The 24189-nt window shown below is 34.6% G+C and overlaps 1 protein-coding gene across 6 annotated transcripts in view; it reads right to left on the minus strand.

Moving 5' to 3' along the window:
• The window catches only part of EML1 (EMAP like 1), a 189040-nt gene extending 165494 nt beyond the window's left edge, over positions 1–23546 (minus strand). For all 6 annotated transcript variants that reach the window (XM_051978396.1, XM_051978395.1, XM_051978394.1 and 3 more), the window contains exon 1: positions 23394–23546. In XM_051978396.1, the coding sequence (XP_051834356.1) occupies positions 23394–23460 (67 nt within the window). In that variant the 5' untranslated portion in view covers positions 23461–23546. The remainder of the gene's footprint in view (positions 1–23393) is intronic.
• Positions 23547–24189: the final 643 nt, after the last annotated feature.

Below are 24189 nucleotides of genomic sequence, written 5' to 3' on the forward strand. Positions count from 1 at the left end.
TACCTCAACCACCTGGGCAAGTCACTTTATTTCATTGTCAATTTCCTCACTTAAAATGGAAATAACACCTACATTTCCCACCTTACAGGGCAGCTATGAGGGCCAAATAAGCTATTTCTTATAGAGTATTTTGTAATTCTAAAGTGCTTGTATAAATAAAAAGAATAGTTGATGGTTGCACACAAGGTATAAAAACTGTAACAAAGCAGTGTATTGTTATTGTGCCAACTATGGGGTAATGCCAAACTCAAATTTTTTCTCTGAGCCCTTTAAAAAAGATTGTTTTACCCTTTAAATGCCTAAGAATAATCTAATCTAAAGATCTGCTGCCTTTCGTACTTCAAACTTCCCCATGCTGTCCTAGAAACTGTCCCCTGATTTTCCACTTCCACCCCTCCATCTCTCTAATCTATAATAATACCACTGCTCAAACCAAATATTTTTTTAAATTATAAAGCCAATTATAAGTGCTGGAAGAGGAAAAAAATACCCAGGGGGGTAGATTTCACAATGAAAGGGGAAGGGTCATGTAAAAGGTTCATGGCAGAGGAGTAAAATAAGGAGACGGGAATGAGCATTAATTAAGCACCTGTTATATGCCAGTTGGGCACTGGGCTAAGCACCTTACAAGTATTTTGTCATCTAATATTCACAACAACCTTGTGAGGTAAGTGTTGTTATTATTAAGATTTTACAGATGAGAAAACTAAAACAGAAAGTGGTTAAATGACTTTCCTAGTCAGGAGCTAGAAAGCATGAAAGAGGAAATTTGAAATCAAGATTTTCTGACTCGAGGACCAGCAATGCTGGCCTAAATGCCAAAATCTGATTATTATCTTAATGTTGTACGGTTTGTCCAAATAACCAACTATGGTTTATAAGTCAATATATCAAAATATCTTACCTTAGCTCCAAAATGTGTTCAATCCTTTCTCTAAAAAGCAATTTTTAAAAATCATCTGAATATTTTCCTAATTATCTGGATACTATATCTTGTTGATACAACTTCAAAATGATTGATTTTCCTCCCAACATTGCATCCAGATGCTCTAAAGTCATAACTATTGAGGATGCAGGCACATAAAATTTCAGAAAAGCATTCATTCACTGGGAAATGGACAGAGTTTTCCATTCATATTTAATTGAAGTTAGTTGGCCACATAAAATTTGCTAATAAAATACGGGGCAGTTAGGTGGCAGGGGCAAATGGGTGGCGAGGGCAGCTAGGTGGAACAGTGGATACAGCACCAGATCTGAAGTCAGGAGGACCTGAATTCAAATCTGGTCCTAGGCACTTAATGCTTCCTAGCTATATAACACTGGGCAAGTCACTTAACCCCAATTGCCTCAGCAAAATATATATATATGTATGTGTGTGTGTGTGTGTGTGTGTGTGTGTGTGTGTGTGGAGAGAGAGAGAGAGCGTGAGTGCTAAAATAGTTTATCATTTGAAACAAATATTTAAGAAAATGAGAGACAATATAATATAGGGACCTCAAAATCATGAAGACCTGGATTCAAATTATGTCTTTGATATAGTGATTTGGGATACCAAGCTTAATTCACTTAAAATCTCAATATTCTAAACAACAACTTAAGACTATCAACTATAAATTCCATAGAAGGTAAAGATAATGTAATTGTAGAAGGATTTCTTAACCTGAGAATTCCACTATACCAATGAAATTTTGGGTCCAGTCTCTACCTCTATTTAAAGAAATGCACCTCACAATTATTTCAGTGTATTTGTAATTTTACTGCCTTAACAATGAAGAACAAAATCCATGTTCACCTTGCATCATGTGTAACTTTTGTCCATGTTCTGCAATAAATTCTAAAGAAGAGTTGCACTAGATGTTTCCCTCCAAGTTTTTTTTTTTTTTTAACACATGAGTGACTTGGCAGTAGTCAGTCAATAAATCTGACTTTGCTAGATTCTCTTGGAACTTTATCTCACTTCAATTGGCAGCACAATTTTAATAAATCTTTTCCCCTTAACTTGGAGACAAAGTGTATAAATTCTTTCACCATACCCACAATATCGACCAGAGGACCTTAAACTTGTTGGGGTGTCTTCTACCTCAATATTTTTGATGCCCAAAATGGACAAAGATTTATCATGTTATTTGACAGCAGGCTAAAATTCCAAAGGAATCTAGTAAAGAGTCAGAATCAAGAAGATAATTTCATAGGAAAGAGAAACAAGTATTAGGTTGAGATGCTAATATTATAGCTTAGAGATACAATTGAGGAGTGGTAGGGGTGGGGTTGCACCCATCATTGGATTATATGGTTTACTAACCCACAGATTATTCTCTGACAGTCAGCATTTTTTGTGGCACTCCCAAGGTCTGGTAGCCTTAGGATTTCTCAGGAATTGCAACTTCCTCACAACTCATCTGTTGGAATTTAATAATTAGCTGATGAAATAACTAATTATTGTAAAAGAAGTTTTCTGAATCTCTCCTTGTGCACTTAGCTCTGGTAGGGTTGTGTAGAAATAAAGTAATTACCAAGTGTTTACTACATTTTAGGCACTGTACTAAAGAATGGGGATACAACAATGCATGCAAGATTCTTGCTTTCAAGAAGCTTACATTCTCATAGAGGAGAATAGTACATAAAGGTAAGCTAGACAGAAGAGGAGCCAAGATTGCAGAGTAAAGGCAGGAACTCACCCAACCTCTTCCCCAAACTGCTCCAAATTCCTTTAAATAATGACTCTAAACAAATTTTAGAACATCAGAACAGCCCAAAAGATGTAGTAGAATATCTAGTTGAAGGCAACTTAGAAGGTCAGCAGAAAAGGTCTGTGACATCAGAGTGGAAGTCCGTATGCAGGGCCCATGAAGGTCATGCCAGCGCAGCCCCAGCTCAACCTCTGAAGCTGTGGTGTATTGGTGGCTTCCAGACCTCTCAATCCAGAAATACCAAAAAAGTTTTAGAAGGTGAGCAGAAAAAGTCTGTGGAACCAGAATGGGAGCCTAGCAGGCAACCCCAGAGCAAGTTGCTCCAGCACAGCCCAAGCTCCAACCCAAGAGGTATGGTTTAACACAATACAGTTACAGCTTAACAGTGGGATAAGGGCACTCCTAATAACTTCAGGGCAGACAAAGAATGTTTGTAGTCAGATTCCTAGAAAGATAACTGAAACAGCTGCACAAAACCTCTGAAACGGGATGGTGCACCCTCCACCCTGAAATAGAGCCCTACTTTAGCAAAGAGTTAAAAGCCGAATAACAGACAATGAACAGACAACAAAAAATTGTTTCTAACCATTGAAAATTACTATGGCGACAAGGAAGATCAAAACACACATTCAGAAGATAACAAAGTCAAAGCTCCTACATTCAAAGCCTTCAAGAAAAATAAATAGGCTTAGGCTATGGAAGAGCTCAACAGGGACTTTGAAAATCGAGTGAGAGAGACAGATGCAAAAAAAGCTAATGAGAAGAATGTCTTAAAAAGCAAAATTGGCCAATTGGGAAAGGAGGTATAAAAGCTCACTGAAGAAAATAATTCCCTAAAAATAGAATGGAACAAATAGAAGCTAATGATTTTATGAGAAATCAAGATACAATAAAGCAAAACCAAAAAAATGAAAAAAAAATAGAAAAAATGTGAAATATCTCACTGGAAAAACAACTAACCTGGAAAATAGATCCAGGAGAGATATTTTTAAAATCATTGGTTTACCTGAAAATCATGGTCAAAAAAAGAGTGGGTAGGCACCTTAGGGAGAGGACCTAGAACTCAAAAAATCTCAAAAACAAATGTAAAATAAATTGTTTTGAATGTAATTGGGAGAAAATATTAAATAAAGTAAATCTACAAGTACCAGAAAAATTATTTATGGATTTTTTAAAAATTAAGGCAAGCTAGAAAGAATTAATGCTAATCTATGACAATATAGATGACCGGGAAATGGTGTGGAATCATGACTCCTAGCAAAATAACATAGAGCCTTGATTATTAGAGCCTGTAGTCACAAGAATAAATATATAAGATTCAATGGGAAGTGAAGAAAAATGAAAGATGAGGATGATGACCATAATTCAGGCAATATGGTGTGGATATGGCCAAGAAAGAGTGCTGAATTTGAAGTTAGGAGACTTGAACATGAATTGTGGCTCTAATACTTTCTTGTCCAGCTTTGGACAAGTTAATTTACCTTTTTTGAAGTAAGTTTATTTTAGTTTCTGAGGCAGACACCTCAGATTATATGTGGAAAAATCCTGGTAAGCTTTAAAACGCTATAGAACATTGTTACTTGATAGGCTGACAATCTGGCAATGGTTGTATTTGCTTTTTGAAGAACTGCCAATCTAAGTACAGAGTAAATTCATTTGGCCATGGCAAGCAACCCATGTTTTTTTCATGAAATATACAAAATTATCCTTAATCCCCAAAGGCCCCAAAGGTCAGCACAATAGCTCTGTAGACCTTTTGCCACACTTTCCTTCAGAGCCTCCCTTGAACTAGATCTAGCAATGTGTGTATCAACTTCATCATCTATGTGGACATCCTTGGAAAATATATTGCCAAGGTTAAAAAAAAAAAAAAACCTGTCCTCAGCATTCAAAATTTTTCCATTTGCTGTAACTAATGGCTCCACATATGGATAATATGATTCTGGCTCTCTTTTCTTGGTATTGTTAAGCCAAAATGTACATGAGAAGCAGAGAACTAATCCATAACTTTGTTGCATCTTAATTTTGGAGGGCGCATTGAATACATAATTATCTGTGAACAAAAAATAATATACTAACTTTCTCTCCACTTTAGTCTTGGCTTATAGCCTTTTCAAATAAAATAATTGATCCTCCATATTGTGGCTCACCTTGATGCCATGTTTGTCTTCATTGATGCCTTCATTGCATCATGCCATGCATGTAATGCCTGAAAACATTGCAAAAAACATCATGCTAAAAAAGCATGGGAGCAAACACTCACAACCTTGCTTTACTCCATTGGTGATTGGGAAAATTCAAGAGCATCATCTATTATCCTGAATCTGGCAAGTATGTCATCGTAAAATTGACACACAATACAAATGAATATCTCTGGGCAAACATATTTTGTTATGCAAGCATGATTTTCCACAAGCCTCATGACTAATAGCATCAAAGGCCTTGGTCAAATTGACAAATGTTTCTGCTTCTGACATTTCTCCTGGAGTGGTCAAGCAGCAAACACCATATTGACTGTTTCTCATCCCTTTCTAAAGTCACACTGGCTCTCAGGTAAATTATCATTTTCCAAGTGAAGGATCAGCCTATTAAGTAGGATTCTGACAAAAATCTCACCAGCATTGACTAAGAAAGACTCCCCTCTTATGATTGTTACCAGACAAACTATTTCCTTTACCTTTATAAAGATGGACAGTAGAGGTATCCTTGGGGATACCTGGGAATATCCTCTTCTTGCCATACAAACCAGAAAATTTCAATCAGCTTTTGTACCATCAGTGAACACTCTGTCTTTTAAATCTCGACTGGATTAGAATCAGCACAATAAAACTATACTAGTGGGGGATCTCAATCTTGCTCTCTCAGAACTAGATAAATTGAACCACAAAACAAATAAGAAAGAAGTTAAGGAGGTAAATAGAATTTTAGAAAAGTTAAGTATGATAGGGTTGGAGAAAACTGAATGGAGACAAAAAGAAATATACTTTTTTTCCTCAGCAGTTCATGACACCTATACAGACAATGACCATGTATTAGGGCATAAAAACCTTAAAATCAAATGCAGAAAAGCAGAAAAGTAAATGCATTTTTTTTCAGATTCCAACACAACAAAAATTATATACAATAAAAGGCCAGGGGAAAACAGACCAAAAATTAATTGGAAACTAAAGGATCTAACCACAAAGAATGAATGGGTGAAACAACAAATTATAGACATAATCAATAATTTCATCCAAGAGAATGATAATAATGAGATAAACATACCAAAATTTGAGGGATACAGTCAAAGCAGTTTTAGGGAAAATTTTATATCTCTAGATGCTTACTTTCATAAAATAGAGAAAGAGAAGATCAATCAACTGGGCTTACAACCAAGAAAGCTAGAATAAAAACAAATTAACCCCCCCCCATTAAATATCAAATTTGAAATTCTGAAAATAAAAGGGGAGATTAATAAAATTGAAAGAAAACATTTGAATTAATAAATAAAACTAAGAGCTGGTTTTATGAAAAAATTAAAAAATAGATAACTCTTTAATTAATTTGATTAGAAAAAGAAAAGAAGATAATCAAATTGTTATTCTCAAAAATGAAAAAGAGAACTTTCCACCAATGAAAAGGAAACTAGAGCAATAATTAGGAGTTATTTCGCCCAACTTTATGTCAATAAATTTAATAATCTAAGTGAAATGGAGGAATATCTACAAAAATATAGATTGCCCAGAATAATAGAAGAGGAAATAAATTACTTAAATAGTCCCATTTTAGAAAAAGAAATAGAACAAGCTATTAATGAACTCCCTAAGAAAAAATCTCCAGGGTCAGATGGATTTACATATGAATTGTACCAAACATTTAAAGAATAATTAATTCCAATATTATGCAAACTATTGGAAAAATAGGGAAAGGAAGAGTCCTACCAAATTCCTTTTATGACACAGATATGGTACTGATAGCTAAACCAGGTAGGATGAAAACTCTCAGAGAAAGAAAATTATATCCTAATTTCCCTAATGAATATTGATGCAAAAATATTAAATAAAGTATTATTTACAGTATTTAGTAAGATTACAGAAAATCATCTCTATGACCAAGCAGGATTTTTACCAGGAATGCAGGCAGGGCTGGTTCAATATTAGGAAAAATATTAACATAATTGACTACATCAATAACCAAACTAACAAAAATCATATGATTATCTCACTAGATGCAGAAAAAGCATTTGATAAAATCCAACACCCATTCCTATTAAAAACACTAGAGAGTATAGGAATAAATGGATTTTTCCTTAAAATGATCAGTAGCATCTATTTAAAACCATCAATAAGATCAGGGATGAAATAAGCTTGTCCACTAATACTATTACTATTTAATAATGTGTTAGAAATGTTAGCTTTGGCAAGAAGCTAAGAGATTAAAGGAATTAAGAGAAGATAATGAAGAAACTAAATTATCACTCTTTGCAGATAATATGATGGTATATTTAAAGAACCCTAGAGAATCAACTAAAAAACTGCTAGAAACAATCCACAACTTTAGCAAAGTTGTAGGATACAAAATAAATGCACATAGATCATTACCATTTTTATATATTACCAACAAAGTCCATCAGCAAGAGATAAAAGGAGAAATTCCATTTAAAATAATTGTTGATAATATAAAATATTTTGGAATCTATCTATCAAGGCAAAGTCAGGAAGTATGTGAACCCAACTATAAAATATTTTTTAAACAAATTAAATCAGATCTAATCAGCTGAAAAAATATTAAGTGCTCATGAGTAGGCTGAGAGAATATAATAAAAATGACATTACTACCTAAATTAATCTACTTATTTAGTGCCATACCAATCAAACTCCCAAGAAGTTATTTTACAGATCTAGAAAAAAATAACATTTCATCTGGAAGAACAAAAGGTCAAAAATTTCAAGGAAATTAAAGAAAAAATGCTAATGTAGGTGGCCTAGTATGCCAGACTTAAAACTATATTATAAAGCAATGGTCACCAAAACCATTTGGTACTGGCTAAAAAGTAGAGTAGTTGTTCAGTGGAATAGGTTAGGTTCACAGGACAAAATAATCAATGACTACAGTAATCTAATGTTTGACAGATACAAAGAACCCAACATTTGGGATAAGAACTCACTATTTGACAAAAACTACTGGGAAAAATAGAAATTAGGATGGCAAAAACTAGGCACTGACCTAAACCTAATACCATATACCAAGATAAGGTCGAAATGGGTTTGTGATTTAGACATAAAGAATGATATAAGCAAATTAGAAGAACATAGCTTAGTTTTCTTTTCAGATCTGTGAAGGAAGGGATTTGTGACCAAAGAAGAATTACAGATTATTATTGAACACAAAATAGATAATTTTTATTATATTAAATTAAAAAGGTTTTATACAAACAAAACTAATGCAGACAAGATTAGAAGGGAAGCAACAAACTGGGAAAACATTTCTACATTCAAGGGTTCTGATAAAGGTCTCATTTCTAAAATATACAGAGAACTGACTCAAAATTATAAGAATTCAAGCCATTCTCTAATTGACCTAAATGGTCAAAGGATATAAACAGAAATGTTTTTCAGATGAAGAAATTGAAATCATTTCTAGTCATATGAAAAGGTGCTCTAAATCACTATTGATCAGAGAAATATAAATTAAGATAACTCTGTGAGATATTACTACACACCCTTCATATTGGCTAAGATGACAGGAAAAAATAATGACAAATGTTGGAGGGGATATGGGAAAACTGAGACACTGATAAGAGTATTGGTGGAATTATGAATGGATCTAACTATTCTGGAGAGCAATTTGGAACTATGTCCAAAAAGATATCAAACTGTGCATATTCTTTGATCCAACAGTGTTTGTACTGAGCTTATATCCCAAAGAGATATTAAAGACAGGAAAGGGACCCACATGTGCAAAAATGTTTGTGGCAGCCCTTTTTATAGTGGCAAGGAACTTTAAACTGAGTGGATGCCCATCAGTTGGAGAATAGCTGAATGTTATGGTATATGAATGTTATGGAATATTATTGTTCTGTAAGAAATGACCAGCAGGATGATTTCAGAAAGGCCTGGAGAGAATTATGTGAACTGATGCTAAGTGAAATGAGCAGAACTAGGAGATCATTGTACATGGCAACAATAAGATTATACTTAAGATCAATTCTGATGGACATGACTCTTTTCAACAATGAAATGATTCAGGCCAGTTCCAATGATCTTGTGTTGATGAGAGCCCTCTACACCCAGAGAGAAGACTGTGAGAACTGACAATGGATTACAACATAGCATTTTCACTTTTGGATTGCTTGCCATCTATGGGAGAGGGTGAGCAAGCAATCCAATATGTTATACATGTTAAAATAAGTTAAATCCAATATATGTAAACATATTTATACAATTCTCTCTCGCATATGTTTTGAAAATAGAAACTTCAATTAAAAATAAGCATTTTCTTATTATTCCTTATATTATTTCCATATATATATATATATACACTGTGTGTGTGTTTGTGTGTGTGTGTGTGTGTGTGTGTGTGTGTGTATGCACGTGTGCGCTTGCCTGTTTGTTGGTTAGGCAAGTAAATGGGGAAAGTATGTGGGAATAGACTAACAATAAATAGTAAAAGCAAAACTAATTACAGAGTCAACTCTTAAAAGTAAAATACCAATTAATACCAAAAAATGGAGGAAAACACAAGCCTAAAAATTTTAAGTTTACATGTGAATGTATTCAATACAAGGAAGGAATGGCAAAATTAAAAAAAAAAAAAAACAAAACTCAATCATCTATTGCACACCAGAAATACAAAAAAAAAAAAAGAAACACATGAAATAAAAGTGAGAGACTGGGATAAAATTTACTATGTGCCAGATAATTCTAAAAAAGGAGATATAATCAAATAATGTTAGATAAAGCAAAAATAAAAATTTACACTAACAAGGGATAAACAGGAAAATTGCAACATGTTTTAAGGAATTATAGACAATAAGCCATTATCAATATTAGTTAAATGGCATAGCATTTAAATTCAGAAAAGTTACATAAATTACAAAAATATGCATAGTGAGAATAGGAAGATACTTTAATGTCATGCTAAATCTAAAGAAATATAACTGAATGATAGATAGAAACAAAAACAAATGGAAAAAAAAAAACCTCTTTTGAGAAGTTAAAACCAAAAGGTTTAAGATATCTTCTGAATGGGAACACTTGAGAGAATACATGTATTTTTTAGCATTTCTTGTTACTTTTACCAAAACAGACCATGCAGTAAGAGATAGAGATAAATGTAAAAAAACAAAGATTACCATAAAACTATACATATCCTTTCTATAGTTATTAGTATAAGAAAGTTATTAATACAGAGAATATAGGCAAAAGACTTGAAAACTTCAGAATAGAATTCCAAATAATGAAGGAGTCAAAAAACAAGTTATGGTAACAATTAATAACTTTGTGAAAGAAAATGATAACAATGAGACCACAAAACAAAACGGAATGCAGCTAAAGCAGTTTTCAGAAGAAAAATTCTTTCTTTGAAAATATACATTAAAAAACAGAAGATAAGCTAAGTGTTCAATTTTTAAACATTAGAAATTAAATAGGAAATCTTAAATGAAAAGGAAGAAAACTTTAAATCAGAGGAGAAATTAATTCCTTCAAAATGATTTTTCAAAAATCAACAAACCAGCCAAAATGCTAAAAAAGGAAAAATTAAATAAACAAAATAAGAAACAAGGTAAAATCACAATAAACGAGTTTCAAAAATACAAAATTATAAACTAGCAAATACTGAGAAAAAAAGTAGAGGATTATTTTCAAAAATACTCGATATGGGTGACTTAGGTTGATTGGTTTTGCTGATCTACTTTCTGTTTCTTTTTCAAGAGATAATTTGCTGGATCAGAATGAAAGAGGAATATGTGAAAAAATATGAATGACAAAAAACCTAAATAAATCAATTAAAATAGTATTTTAGAGAGATCACTGGCAAGGGTCTGAGAAGTGCAGAGCAAATTGAGGCAACAAGATAAACCGCTCTTTCTAAAAGGTCGCAGAGCAGAGAATGGAAGAAGATAAAAAAAAAAGTTTGAGGGGATGGCAGGTTGGCAAAGACTTTTTTAAGGATAAAGGAAGCCTGCTTGGGCAGGTATATTTGTAGAAGCAATAGAAAAGGTGATATATAGGAATAAACTGAAGATGAGAGAAGGAATGAGGTAAACTGGTGAAATGGGAATGGATCATGTGCACAAATAATGAGACATGATCTATTTTCTCATTAGTCTAAAGCTAAGGAAAAAAATTATGAAGAGAGTACTTTTGAGGTGTAGAATAGGAATTTTAGTCAGTGAAAGTAATAGAGACCATGAGTGATTACATTCCAAAGGACTAATTCAGTGAAATCCTATTAATAAATTATTGGCTTTATCATGCATCTCTGAGGAAATTCAGGGGATTAGGACAGCAAGTGATTATTTGTGGGAATTGAGTGAACCACAGATTCCATCTTGTGACTCAGTTCTGGGACAAGCTCAGTTCTCTTTCTCTTAAATTATGAGTGTAATCCAAATTTTGTCTTGTGAAAAAATTTTATTCAATTGTGGGAACTGGGAGAAAACCTTATTCTATTGTTTAAACCTTGCTTTGCATGGCTGGGAAGCTGAACCACCTCTACCTACTATTTGGACACCCTAGATTGTGCTCACCTTAACCTGGTCAAATCCTGAAACAGGTGCAAGGAGTTTCTCATAACTCATAACCATCTTAATCCATCCATTTATCTTTTCTGAAAACTGCTTCCATGTTTTTTTAATTGTTCATAGATACTTGGGAGTGGGGATAGAATACCTTTTTTTTTCTGATTTCAGGGAATTCCACTTGTTTTTTCTCACTTTCCCAATATGGAAAGTCCTTAATCTTTCCTCGAATTAGAAATAAAATTACCTTATGCTATATTCTGGTTAAATGTTTCCTTTTGATTAATTGGTCTTATTTGATTAATTGGTTTTAGTGTACAGAAGTCTATCTTTTGAAGAAAAGGGGTCTGGTCCCAATTTGTTAGGAAATTGGTATGAATTGTTTAATAAATCAAAATTCTTGGAAACTTGAATCTTGTTTCTTCAGTCATTTCGTCTTAAATTAAATCTGATAATCCCTAGAGGTTTGTTTTATATTTAATCATGGATGAACATTTGGAATTTTGTCAGCAAATGAATGACCATTGGAAAGTTAATTTCTTTTTTGTACCTCTCTCTCCTTACTATTGTACTGTTTTTAATATTAGGAGGATAAAATATTTAATAAGATTCACAAAGGAATTCCAAATATATTGCTGCTTGGTTGACAAATATTTTACAATTGAAATTTCTAAGATATATTTATTTAGCTGGATTGCAGAGAGTATTCATGTGTAAGATGTGAAATGTAGGTGAGGGCCAGTTTGCAAAGAGCTTGAGAAGTCAGACAGATGAGTTTGATCCTATTGAAAAAAACAAGAAGCCATTGGATTTTATTGAACAGGCATGGGAAGGAAAGGGGGTGAAAGAATGAGGAATGGGACATGATCAGGCCCATTCTTTAGGAAATTATTTTGGTGGCTGCATGAAAGACAGACTGGACTGGAGAGGGTATTAAAGCAAATCAACAGAATAGAAGCCTATTGCAGCTGACAGGGCAAAAAGTAATGAAGATCATAAACAGGGTGTTAGCTAGGTGAGTGGAGAGGCAGTAATATATTCAAAAAGTGCTGTGGAGATAGAATCAACAAGTCTTGGCTACTGACTGAAAATGTTAAATGTCTTTAAATGAGAAATCAAGGAAATCAAGGTTTCAAATTTGGGTGATTAGGAGGATAGTGATGCTCTACTAGTAGTAGAATAGGGATGCGTTTTGGGGAAAAGATAATGACTTCTGTTTGGGACATGATATGTTTGAGGTGTATGATATACACTTTGAAATATCCAAGAGGGAATCAGTGATGTGGGGATGGAGCTAAAAGACCCACATCTTTCTCAAGGACTTTAGTTGAGTCACCCCTTTTTTGTGACCCTGATATCCCCTGTCATAAAAATAGTGCTGTCGATTTGCAAACTCTGCTTTAAGGACCAGTTCAATTCCTACTTTCTCCATGACATATTTCCCCTATAATTCTTCAGATTTCGTTTGATATCTCCCTTTCCCTGAGCATATAAAGAATTTGAAAGATAAATATAAACCATTAAGATAATCCCCAATTTCAAGGAGCTTTCATTTTAATGGGCAACAACTTATAAAAAGGAACTTGAAGGGATAGGAATTAAAATACAAAACTCAAGAGAAGCATTAAAAAAGTGAGAAATCATGAGAAATTTTTAAAAAGGTTAAACTGTTTATATTCTCAAATGGGAAGAGAACATATTATGATAAAATCCCCAAAACTTTATCATTATTAGAGCAGTTCGGAGGAGTCAACTTGGGGGACATAGGTATGAACCTATTATGTTGCGTTGATCTCAAAAGAAAAACAGAAGGCTTGGAAAAAATATGGTGCTAAGATAAAAAGGAAGGAAAAAAATGAGGAAAATTATCTCACACAAAACAGGGACACAAGGAAGAGTATTTATAATAGAAGGGCAAATCAAGGTAGGGTAAGTAATATTTTCAAAAAGGGATTATTAATAAATACACACACACACATTCTCTCTCTCTCTCTCTCTCTCTCTCTCTCTCTCTCTCTCTCTCTCTCTCTCTCTCTTTCCCTCTCTCTTTCTCTCTCTCTCTGTTTAGCCAAGAAGTTGGAGGAAAAGGACTAAGAGAAAAGGAAGGTAGTAACAAGAGGGAGAGCAGATTGAGGAAAGCAGCAGATAGGGAGAGAATATAAGAGAGCCAATTTATCCAGGATAGGAAAGTTGTTGAACAGAAGCAAAAATTTGGTGAATATACGATTTTTTTGAGTTCTGATTATTTATATCTTCACTTAGTTCATTAAATCTATTGAATGGCTTTCCAGTTATTTGTTTTCATAAAAAAATAATCATTAACTTTGAAATTTGTGAAAATAACTTTGGTTTATTAAGCATTTTCACTACAGATGCACTAAGGGTAGATAATGTAGGTATCTTTATTTGTAGACAAAGAAATAGCTACAGCATGGTAAACATAGAATTGGTATGGAAGCTAGGAAGATCCAAATTCAAGCTCTGATTCAAGATAGTGCACTGATTATATGACCCTGAGCAATTGTTTAACCTCCAGTGTTTTAGCTCTGGGCTTATTAACTTTTTCCACTAGTAATCTTATTTTCCCCAAGAAATTTTTACCTGACCCCAGGTATACATATATACAAAATAAGTATACAAAAACATTTACTGCTAATAAGTATGATTTATAAGATTCCGTGTGCAGTCATAAACCACAGTTTAAAAAACTGGCCTCTAGACAACTTTCTAAGACTACATATTACAAAAGTATATCAATATGCACTGATAGAGGGAGTTTCCTCAGTAATTTCTTATCAAACTGAAATCACAAGTATAATCTCTAACTCTATTTTATAGACAACAAAGCTAAACGTAAGAAAAATTAAATGACAAACTCATACTGTTAGTCAGTGACAAAATAAGGCCCTGGATCCAACTCTCTTCTCCAAGGCATTGTCTAGAGCTTTTCTACTATATTATAGTTTATACTACTTCTCAATTCCCAAATTATATTTTAGTGGTTCTACATCAAATTATTTGCTATCTTGAGAGAGAGGGAGAAAAAATTTTGGAACTCAAAATCTTACAAAAATGAATGTTAAAATCTATCCATGTAAATGAAAAAATAAAATACTATTAAAAAGAAATTTTTTTAATTTAAAAAAAGATTATTATATCACAGAATACAATTAAATAATGCTGGTGATTCAATAGGGATGACTATGCTGAATTTTATTTTTCTCTTAAATTGGAGAAATAGGACTGATCTATATGAAGTGAAGCCTGACATATGGCCTTCTCTCTTGTTCCTTGAAATCAAAATAACTACCATGGAGGGCAAAACTAATTTTAGTAATAGTATTAATTTAAGCTCTTGGTCAAGTTGAGTAGGAGTACTTCTCAAAATCGTTTTTTAGGGAAGTTTGGATAGAAATGATTTGAAGAGACATTGCTATTCTGCTATTATTCTTTTATATTTAAAGCTCTGAAGACTATTGTACATATCTGCTTTTCATAATTAATAAGAGTACTGGAATTTAAATGCATCTCATAGACTGACAAGGCATTTTCAGGACTTCTGTAACAGATAGGATGATATGTACTTATTTAGCTCCTATGTGGTTCTAATGCCTTCCTTTAGATTTCTGTATTTTGAAATGTTTTCCTTCCAAATAGTTAAGAGATTATGAGTATTTGGTATGAGAATATATATTAAATATTCTTAAATTTCTGTGATTTAGAATGAGAGTACAGTAGTTATGGACACTAACTCTAGCTGTAATGATGTTCTGGTTCCAAAACAGGTGATGTACTGAATTCTCAAGCATATTTGGGAGAAGGAAGATATATTTGAAATTTTCTAGTATATAAATTAATTCCAATTATTATTAATTGATTAGCAATTAGAGCAGCACAGTACAATGGAAATTCAGCCTCAGAGTAAAGAAGACCTGTTTTCAAGACTCATTTTAACTAGTTGACACTGAGCAAGTCACTTAACTTCTAAAGACCCTGGGGACCTCTTTAAGATGATAAATAACTAAACTATATTGGTAGAAAGACATTCCTCATTGGAACTTCCCCACACCAATGAAGTTACAAATTTAGACTAAAATGTAAGAACAAATGATGATGACAACTCATTGATAGTGCCTTATGCTTTATGTTTTCTTCACAATAATCTTGTGAGGTAGATATCACAAATATTTTATTCTCACTTTATAGATAAGGGAACTATGGTTCAAATAAGTGAAATATTTGCTTGCTATCAGTTTCATCCTACTAGTAAGTGTTGGAATTAGGATTCTACCCCAGTTCTCACTGGGATCTAGGAATGAGTTCAGAGCTCTTTCTACTATACCATAACTATGACTTTTGTAATTTCTACCCACTATAAACAGTACAGATCACTTTGAAAAGATTGCAATATGATAGTTAACTCACTGAGCTATTTTTAGTTATATTTTAATATAAATATTCAAATAAAAAGATCAACGAATTTAAGTTATTTATATAGCAAAATTCCTAAGTGTTCGACTTAATTTTCTGTGATTGGTTGCTTAATTTGAATTCAAATTAATGATTTTTCATATATTTTAACTATTATTAATTATAAAATTCTTCTAAAGTGACAATTCAATGTATCACATTAAAGGATCCACTGTTGAAAGACTAATCCACTGGCATTCCCTTTTGCCCATATGAAATTTTTCTTACAGTTTCATCCTACCTCTGATTCTTAAAGTTATCTTACATATAGTCATAAGATTAACTACACAAACTAAGCACACCACTAAATGTCATTTGAGAAAAGCTTTCAAGTTAACTCATTTGTACAAAAAATATGTAAAGTAAATTTGTGAAGTCTTATCATATTAACTCTGACTTATCTATAGCCTCTAGTGTGAAAGTGAACTTGCAGACTTCTGGTATCATCTTCAGTAGACTTCTGGTATCATCTTCAGTACCACAAGTCAGGGGTTGTTGCCTCTTTCAATGATCATCCCTAGCATGGGTTCTCTGGAGTAAAGGCCCCTTTACTCATCTCTTCCATCTTCTGGCCCTCACTGAGAAATGTCTCCTTCTTCACGACCCCATTTCTCCTACCACTCTTTCCAGTACTGAATATGCTATCATTCATACTTCCTATTTGATCATGATAAAGAAGTCATACACTCCTTGTTCTCCATTTTCCTACCACCTTCGCTAAGTAACCTCTCCTCTTTTAAATTTCAAGTTCTTTAAATTTATCACCTAATGTAGATTCCAGAAGTTCCTCCTAACAATCTCCTTATTTCCTGATTGATGTGTAATTTATAGCCTTTATCTATCTCCTGCCCCCACAATAGTGAATTCCAAAATACATTTGGATTCTCCATCAAATAGCCAAATTGGCCTTCAATCTACTCAATTCTAATTATTTATTCTTCAATTCTAACTAAGATACACACAAAGTTGGCCAGACCTTTGAAGACTAATACCTATAATTGTTCAAAAACTCTGAATTTCTTTATCTGATTGTTTTCTCATTCCATTTCTGTAATGTCCAGACAAACTCTCTGGAGTATCTCTGGAAGATCTCTGAATGAGCCTTGGTCTTAGGTGGAGAAGTGATGAAGGCAGGAGAGCCACCATGAAGCTGGTCAAAGATGGAGTCTGGAGTCTGGGGTCTGGAGTCTGATGTCTTCTCTGTGTCTGTGGCTGAGACTCTCAGTTGCCAGTCTTCACAGCCCTTAAATACCTCAGTACGATTACATCACTACAGCAACTGAGCATGTGCCAACTATAGCCATTACACCACCATATTATACTAATTATATGCCAACTAAAGTGATTACATCATTATATCACATTAAGTATAGATTTAACTAGAGAACTATTATCCCATCAATCACACTGAGTAGATGCTTAACTATAAGCACCCTGATGTCCTTAATTCAAGTATACCTTTCCAGAGTTCCAGCCCTCTACACATCCTCCCTCCCTCCCCCAACCCCCCCTATGCCTTACCTAACTTTTGTTCTCGGTGTGAACTCTATTCCTTCTACCTCTTCCTTAGTCCTTAGTTCCTTAGTCCACCACTCCTACACTTATTAATATGCTTTTCCCACTTTCCTGTCAAGATCCACTGATGAGCCAATTTAACTCTACACTATCCTCTCTCCTAGAATCCTTTGTCTTATAGTAAACTACAACTTGTCAAATTCCAATCCTGAATTACTCCTACCATCTACAACCTTCATTCTGATTGATATGCTGCCAAATAGAGCTGTGGGAAATCATAAAAACCATGTTAAATGGGCACGCTATAAATTTATATTATGTAATCTCAACTTGGCCTTTACTTTATTTAGCAAGGCAAACATTCTATTCCTTCCTAATTGACTTGCAAACTCACTCTGCACAGCCATTGTTCCACACATTCTCATTTCTATTAAGATTCTCACTGTGCTCCTTTACCCCACTTCCTCTTAGCTGAAGTTCTCACCTCATAGTTCACCCCAAAATTTGTGATCATTCATCAAGAACTTCCCTTCTATCCTCCTCTTTATTTCATATCATGCAGACAGTCTTTCCTTCTCCAACTATTTCCTCCTTAACTAAAACTTCAAATAAAAAAATGGCCCTCTGTTTTACAAAGACCAACTTTTGATTTAATCTCCTTCCACCTCTTCTAGCAAATTGTGTCCATTTATTTTCAATAAGCTATGCACTGACTCTTTTCCTGAAACCTATGAACATGTCTCTCCTGTCTACAAAAATACTCTTACTAGACCTTACTATCCCCATTAGAAGTCATCTTTACAAAGCACTTTTCTCTAATCCATTTTCCATTTAGCTGCCAAGGTAGTTTGTGGGTGATGTTTTTGTTGTTTTTCTCTAAAGCATAGGCCTGACTATATCACTGACTACTCAATGAATTCCAGTGACCCTCTATGATCAAATATAAAGTCCAGAGTTTGGCATTTAAAACATTTTACATCTTGAACCTTTTCTACCTTTCTAATTTTCTTACATCTTGCTCCCTTTCAACATGTTCTATGATCCAGCTAGATTGGCCTACTTGAATTTCTCCAAATATGACACTGTAGCCCCTGCCTATGTTCCTTTATAATTATCATTTATATCATTTATATTTATGTCAGCTCTCCTCATCTCCTTCACCTCACCTCCCTCTCCGTTGCCCTGACTTCCTTTAAGACTCAACTTACATTCCATTTTCTTCAGCAGGTCCTCCCCACCCCCAGCTCTTGGTGGTTTCCTTTGTCAGATTATTTTCCAAGTATTGTTTGTACATGTATATATGCATAAACCCAGTTACCTACATACATATATGTGTACATATAATAAACATTATATATACAAAAATAAATTTTATGTATACATATATATGAACATACAAAATATTAGTTACTTGTTGTTTCTCATATTATAGTGTATACTCCTTAAGGATAAGGACTGTTTTTGCCTTTTTTTTTATCCCAACAACTTAGCATAGTGCCTAGAACTTATTATTTGTTGATTGAAAAAAAAATTTATCCCATTCTTTCCTTCTCACTGTCACTACCTTCATTCAGGTCTTTATTACTTACTGAATAGATTATTATGATAGCTTAATAATTATTCTCCCTGTCTTCAGTCTCTTTAGGTACCCCCTTCTTAACTTCATCCTTCACAGTCAGAATAATCTTCCTAATGGATAGCTGTAATCATATCACTTCACAGATTCATAAAACTTCAATGGCTTCCCAATGCCTACTAAATAAATCATACAAAACACACATACAAAACATAAAAATAAAGCCTGGTATTCAAAGTCTTTCCCAATTTGGCACAAATTTTGCATCTTCCTAGCTTTATATCACACGACTATTCGTATTCAATCTCATCCTGGTCATTTTTTGTTCCTAAAATAGACTCCTCTCTTTCTCACCATCTCTCATGTTAAAATCCTTCTTTTCTTTAAGAGCTATCCTTCATAAAACCTTATTTTTGACCCATTCCTCAGTCAGAAATGATTCATTTCTTCTGATTCAGTTTCCTATGCCATTCTCCTTGATCTTTTCAGCATATTTATCATATTCTAATTTACGTTATAGTTATATATGCACATCTTACTCCTCATACTAAATTATGAGATCTTTATGTTTAGAGACCCATTTCATCCTTGGAATTTTTTAAAATCAGAATTTAATATTGTTAAATAGAACTTTTAGTTATTTTTACTTTTCCTCCCTTGGACCTAACATAAAACTTTTTACTTCTTTTATGATCTTATAATGCTCCATTCTGCTATGTAATTATTGTGCTTTGTGCATCTGTCAGATCTTCACAAAAGATCAGTAGTTCCATGGGGACATTTATGTTCAGGTGTTTTATTCCTGTATTACTCTTTCCCCAATAAATTTTTTTTACTTTGCATTTGGTAGACACTAAATATATTATTATTGAAAGAACTGAAGTCATTTTTCTCTAATTCACTGTTATTTATGTACATGAAATACAAATTAATAAGCAGAAGTAATATGGACTTTCAGATATGACTATATATATGTACACATATACATATATATATTCTGATAAACTTGCATTGACAGTATCACTAAAGAGGAGGGAAAAAACCCTCAAGAATAGAATGTTAAGTCAATTTCAGGATTGTACTTCAACTCAACTGACCATCAAGTCCAACAACAATAACAAAAAAAAATTTTCTAGAATTATATCTCACTCCATTGTCATGTCCTAAACCACACTGCCTAATTAGTATGTTGGCATATTAAGGATAGGAAATGGACTAGTGATTTCATTAGTGTAGGAAATTCCAGGATGAAAAACATTTTCTACAGAACTTTCTCTCAGAGTTGCACAGAGATAATTGAGAGATTCAATGACTTGCCCAGGATAAGATGTATTATGTATTTCAATATCAGGACTTGATAATAAAGAAAATATCAGGTCTTCCTAGCTTCAAGGAAAGCTCTTTACTATGACACACTGCCTCTATGTTTGAATATTGCTGATGGCAAAAATTCCTTCTTACCTAAAAATACACAAGTATAATTTTCTAGTTATATTTTTATATATCATAGGAAGAGTCATAAGTCTCATCATAAATATATATATATATATACACATATATATTCGGTTTATGTAGTAAATCTTTTAGCTGGTTAATAAATTAAGCAATCACAAAAGTTCACAGATAATTTTATGATTGCTATCAAGGAACTTTTATTTGCTTAGAATATAAATTTTCACTCATATCTGACTCTTTGTGACCCCCATTTGGGGTTTTCTTGACAGAGATGCTGGAGTGATTTGCCTTTCCTTTTCTAGCTCATTTGAAAAGATAAGGAAACTTAATAACAAAGTTATTAAGTGTCTGAAGCCACATTTGAACTCAGGAAAGTCTGGATTCTAAGCCTAGCTATTCCATCCATTTCACTATCTAGCCAATCAAGGGAACTTTGTGTCCCAATTGTAGCTAATACTTCCTATCTATATGATTCAGGGCAAGTGACAATCTCTCTGTAACTCAGTTTCTTCTTTTGCAAAATGAAGAGATTTGATCAAATGACCTCTGAAGTCACTTCTACTATCTCCATGACCTTAACCAAAGCAAGGAAGATAAATGTCAACTACTATTAACTTTCTTCAAAAAGCTTAGATTTTTAAGGTAGGAAAAACACAGGATATCTGCTGTACTGTGGTAGACGTTAAGTTAGAACAAAATTAAAACATATTCTTTTCCATAACAGATAAGAACTCCTTAAATCATTTAGGAGGTAACATGTTATTAATATGAAAATGATGTACTAATAGCTTAGTAGATTATGCAGCACACAGCCTTAGATGGAACTCCATAATCTAGCTTTTGCACATTTTTTCAAATTGTGGAGTTCCTACAGATGTCTTTACATAAATATTCTACTGATAATTTATCTGTCTTGCTGGAAATCTTTCATTTATTCTTTTACTATTTTGGAAGTAATTACAATAATAAATATATTTTAAAGTTTACAAAGTATTTTTCTCACAATTCATTGAAGCACTTATGTTACTCATTAGCTAGCTATTTTGAAAAAAAATGCAATCATAATGAAACTCCATAATGAATGTTAGTTTGAACTTTAGATAAATATATGATATATATATGCAGACATATATATATACTGACACACATATATAGTATTTATATAATTATATATGTACTATATACAGGGAAAACAAAGAATATCTGTTATTGTATCTAGAGATAAAATTATTACATAGTGCTTATAATTTTGTGTGACTTACAGGTCAAAATTGAATCAATAAATTACTTTATAACAAGACAGTCTCTCTCATGAAAATAAAACTGTGAAACAAATTAATCCAAGAAAACTAGAATTCAAGCTTGTTTTCATTACTCCACCTATTCAAAAAAAGTTAACAGGATCATGCTCACCAAAACAAAACAAAAACTTTGGGAAACTTTTCTAACGGGAAAAAGCAAATGTAGAAATTATGTATGACATTTCTTTGTGTATGAATTTTCACATATTATGTTGCAGAAAAAATGCAGTATTTTATGAACATATTTTTCGTGTTTAATTATCTTTCAAGAATCTAAAATCACTTCTTTCAAAAACATTATCAATATATTATAATTTTATTTTTCTTGCTTTTAAAAATCAAATAGAATCTATTGTACAATAAATCAGTCGAATTCTTCTCTTGCATTAAAAAAGTTTTTAATATGAACTCGACTTAGGGGTTATTTTATGAAGAACAATGTAACTAACATAGGTTTGCTTGAAGTGTGGTTAGTAAATCTTCAACAAATTACTACTATGCCTTGAACTTTCTCTTGTTTAAACCGCCCTCCCCCAATTTTCCAAATCACTATTTTAGCTTTCCTATATGTCAATTACATTCTGAAAGGATTACTGTTATGACATGCCAGGGTGTTAACTATCTATATATATATATTCCTTTTATTTAAATTTCAATACCAAAAAGTCTTGGGGTACATATTGAAGAAATTTCAAAGAACAGAACTGGAAATCACCAGCAACTTATACTTTTTTTTTTTAAGGCACTAATGACAGTTGTACTATGAAAGACTTCAGATAAGAACCTCACTCCCTTATGAGACTGGATAAACTATACACGTGTCAAATGCAAAAGATTTAGTGAGTGGGCAGTGGTTTTTACACGTCAGGGGGATGGAGTGGTTGATTATTCAACAAGCCATGGAGAAATTGAAGAGGATGTCATAAACTGTATTTCATGCAGTTCGACATAATACCCCAACACAGTGATCAGTGGTCATTTGTAGGGATGCTGGATAGCAATAGTGTTAATAGAAAATTTCGAGTTTTTCCTCAACACCTTAAATACAACCTTTTTTTCCAAGAAACATTTTTTCCCACTGAAGTAAACTAAGCTAACTTTCTGACTTAACGAGGAGATGGGGAAGAAGTTTCTGGTTTTTCTCTGGGTGGGACAGGTTAGCATGGCTATCCCTTTGGCCTGAGAAAGGCCTTTTGGATTGAATCCCCCGAATCAATCAAAAAGCATCTCCCCTTTCCCCACTACCCTCCTCCCTACCTCCTTTTTCCTTTTCAGAAAGCTGGTCTTGGAGCAGAAACAAACAGTGGTGGCCACCACCACCACCACCAGCAGCAGCAATAGCAGCAGCAACAGCTTCCAAGCTCCTTCCTGCTTGCTTTCCCTCCCTCTTTTTTCCCCCTTCAAGACCAGGTTTGCAGCCAGAATCCCCGAGAGATCCTCCTCTCCCAGCTACCGCCCTGCCGCGGGACAGCGCCGCAGGGATAGATGGATGGGGGTGCGAGCGCTTCAAGGAATCTGGGGAAAGGGGTTCGCGAGGTGTAGAAGGGTGGGAAGCTGGGGAAGCAAAGAGAGAACCCCCCTCCCCGCGCGTGCTTGTATACACAAACACAAACGCAAACGCACACGAGTCCTCCAATGCTCCTCACCAGTTTCTCTCTCCTTACCATTGCAGAACTGAAGCAGCGAGGAAGTGTCATAAAGGCTGCTATAGCTAGAAAATCCGTCCTCCATCCTGCAGCCGGGGCAGCTCCCGATTTACACGGTCTCGGCGGCGGCTCAGAAGCTGAGCCTTAGCTGCCGCTGCTGTTGCTGCTGCTCTCGCCGCTTCTCACCCACACACTGAGCTCTAGGGCTGGGGCTGGGGCCGGCCCTGCTGTGGCGGCTGCTGCTGCCGGTTACCATAGCAACCTCCTTCACCCCGCCGGCGCCGCCGCCGCGCGCTCTCCCAGGGCAGCTGCGGCCGCTCGCTAGCCCGCCCGCCGCGTGAACTAGGAAAGGACCAAGGCCGGCCTGGGCTGGGAAAAGACCGGCTCTGCCCGGGAGGGGGCGGTCTTGGGGTAGCCTGGAGCGCGTAGGGGAAATAAGAGCTGTGATAGAGCAGGCAGGCGGTAACCCAGTGGGCGTCTACGGGGTGAAAAGCAAGCACTGGAGGGGGATACTTCTTCCCCAGAGGGAGACAGGCCTGAATGACTTCCCCACTGTCGCCTCCTTGGGCGCGGCAGGTAATGAAGGGGCATAAGAGCCAGCAGCGCTGAAGGCGCTGGCACAACCTCCTCCCCTCTCCCCGAGTAACGGCCTGAGGCCGATCGCGCGCTGGGGAATCTCTCGCGCGAAGTAGCGGCCTCAGCCTGGTCGGGTCAGGGCGAGGAGTGGAAATGGCGGCTGGAAGTGGAAACGAGCTCCCCCCTCTTTTTGGGGGTGGGTGAGTGGGTGATGAGAACAAAGGAAAGGGAGAGAAGA

The sequence above is a fragment of the Antechinus flavipes genome, chromosome 2 (assembly GCF_016432865.1).
Source record: "Antechinus flavipes isolate AdamAnt ecotype Samford, QLD, Australia chromosome 2, AdamAnt_v2, whole genome shotgun sequence".
NCBI classification, from domain to species: domain Eukaryota; kingdom Metazoa; phylum Chordata; class Mammalia; order Dasyuromorphia; family Dasyuridae; genus Antechinus; species Antechinus flavipes.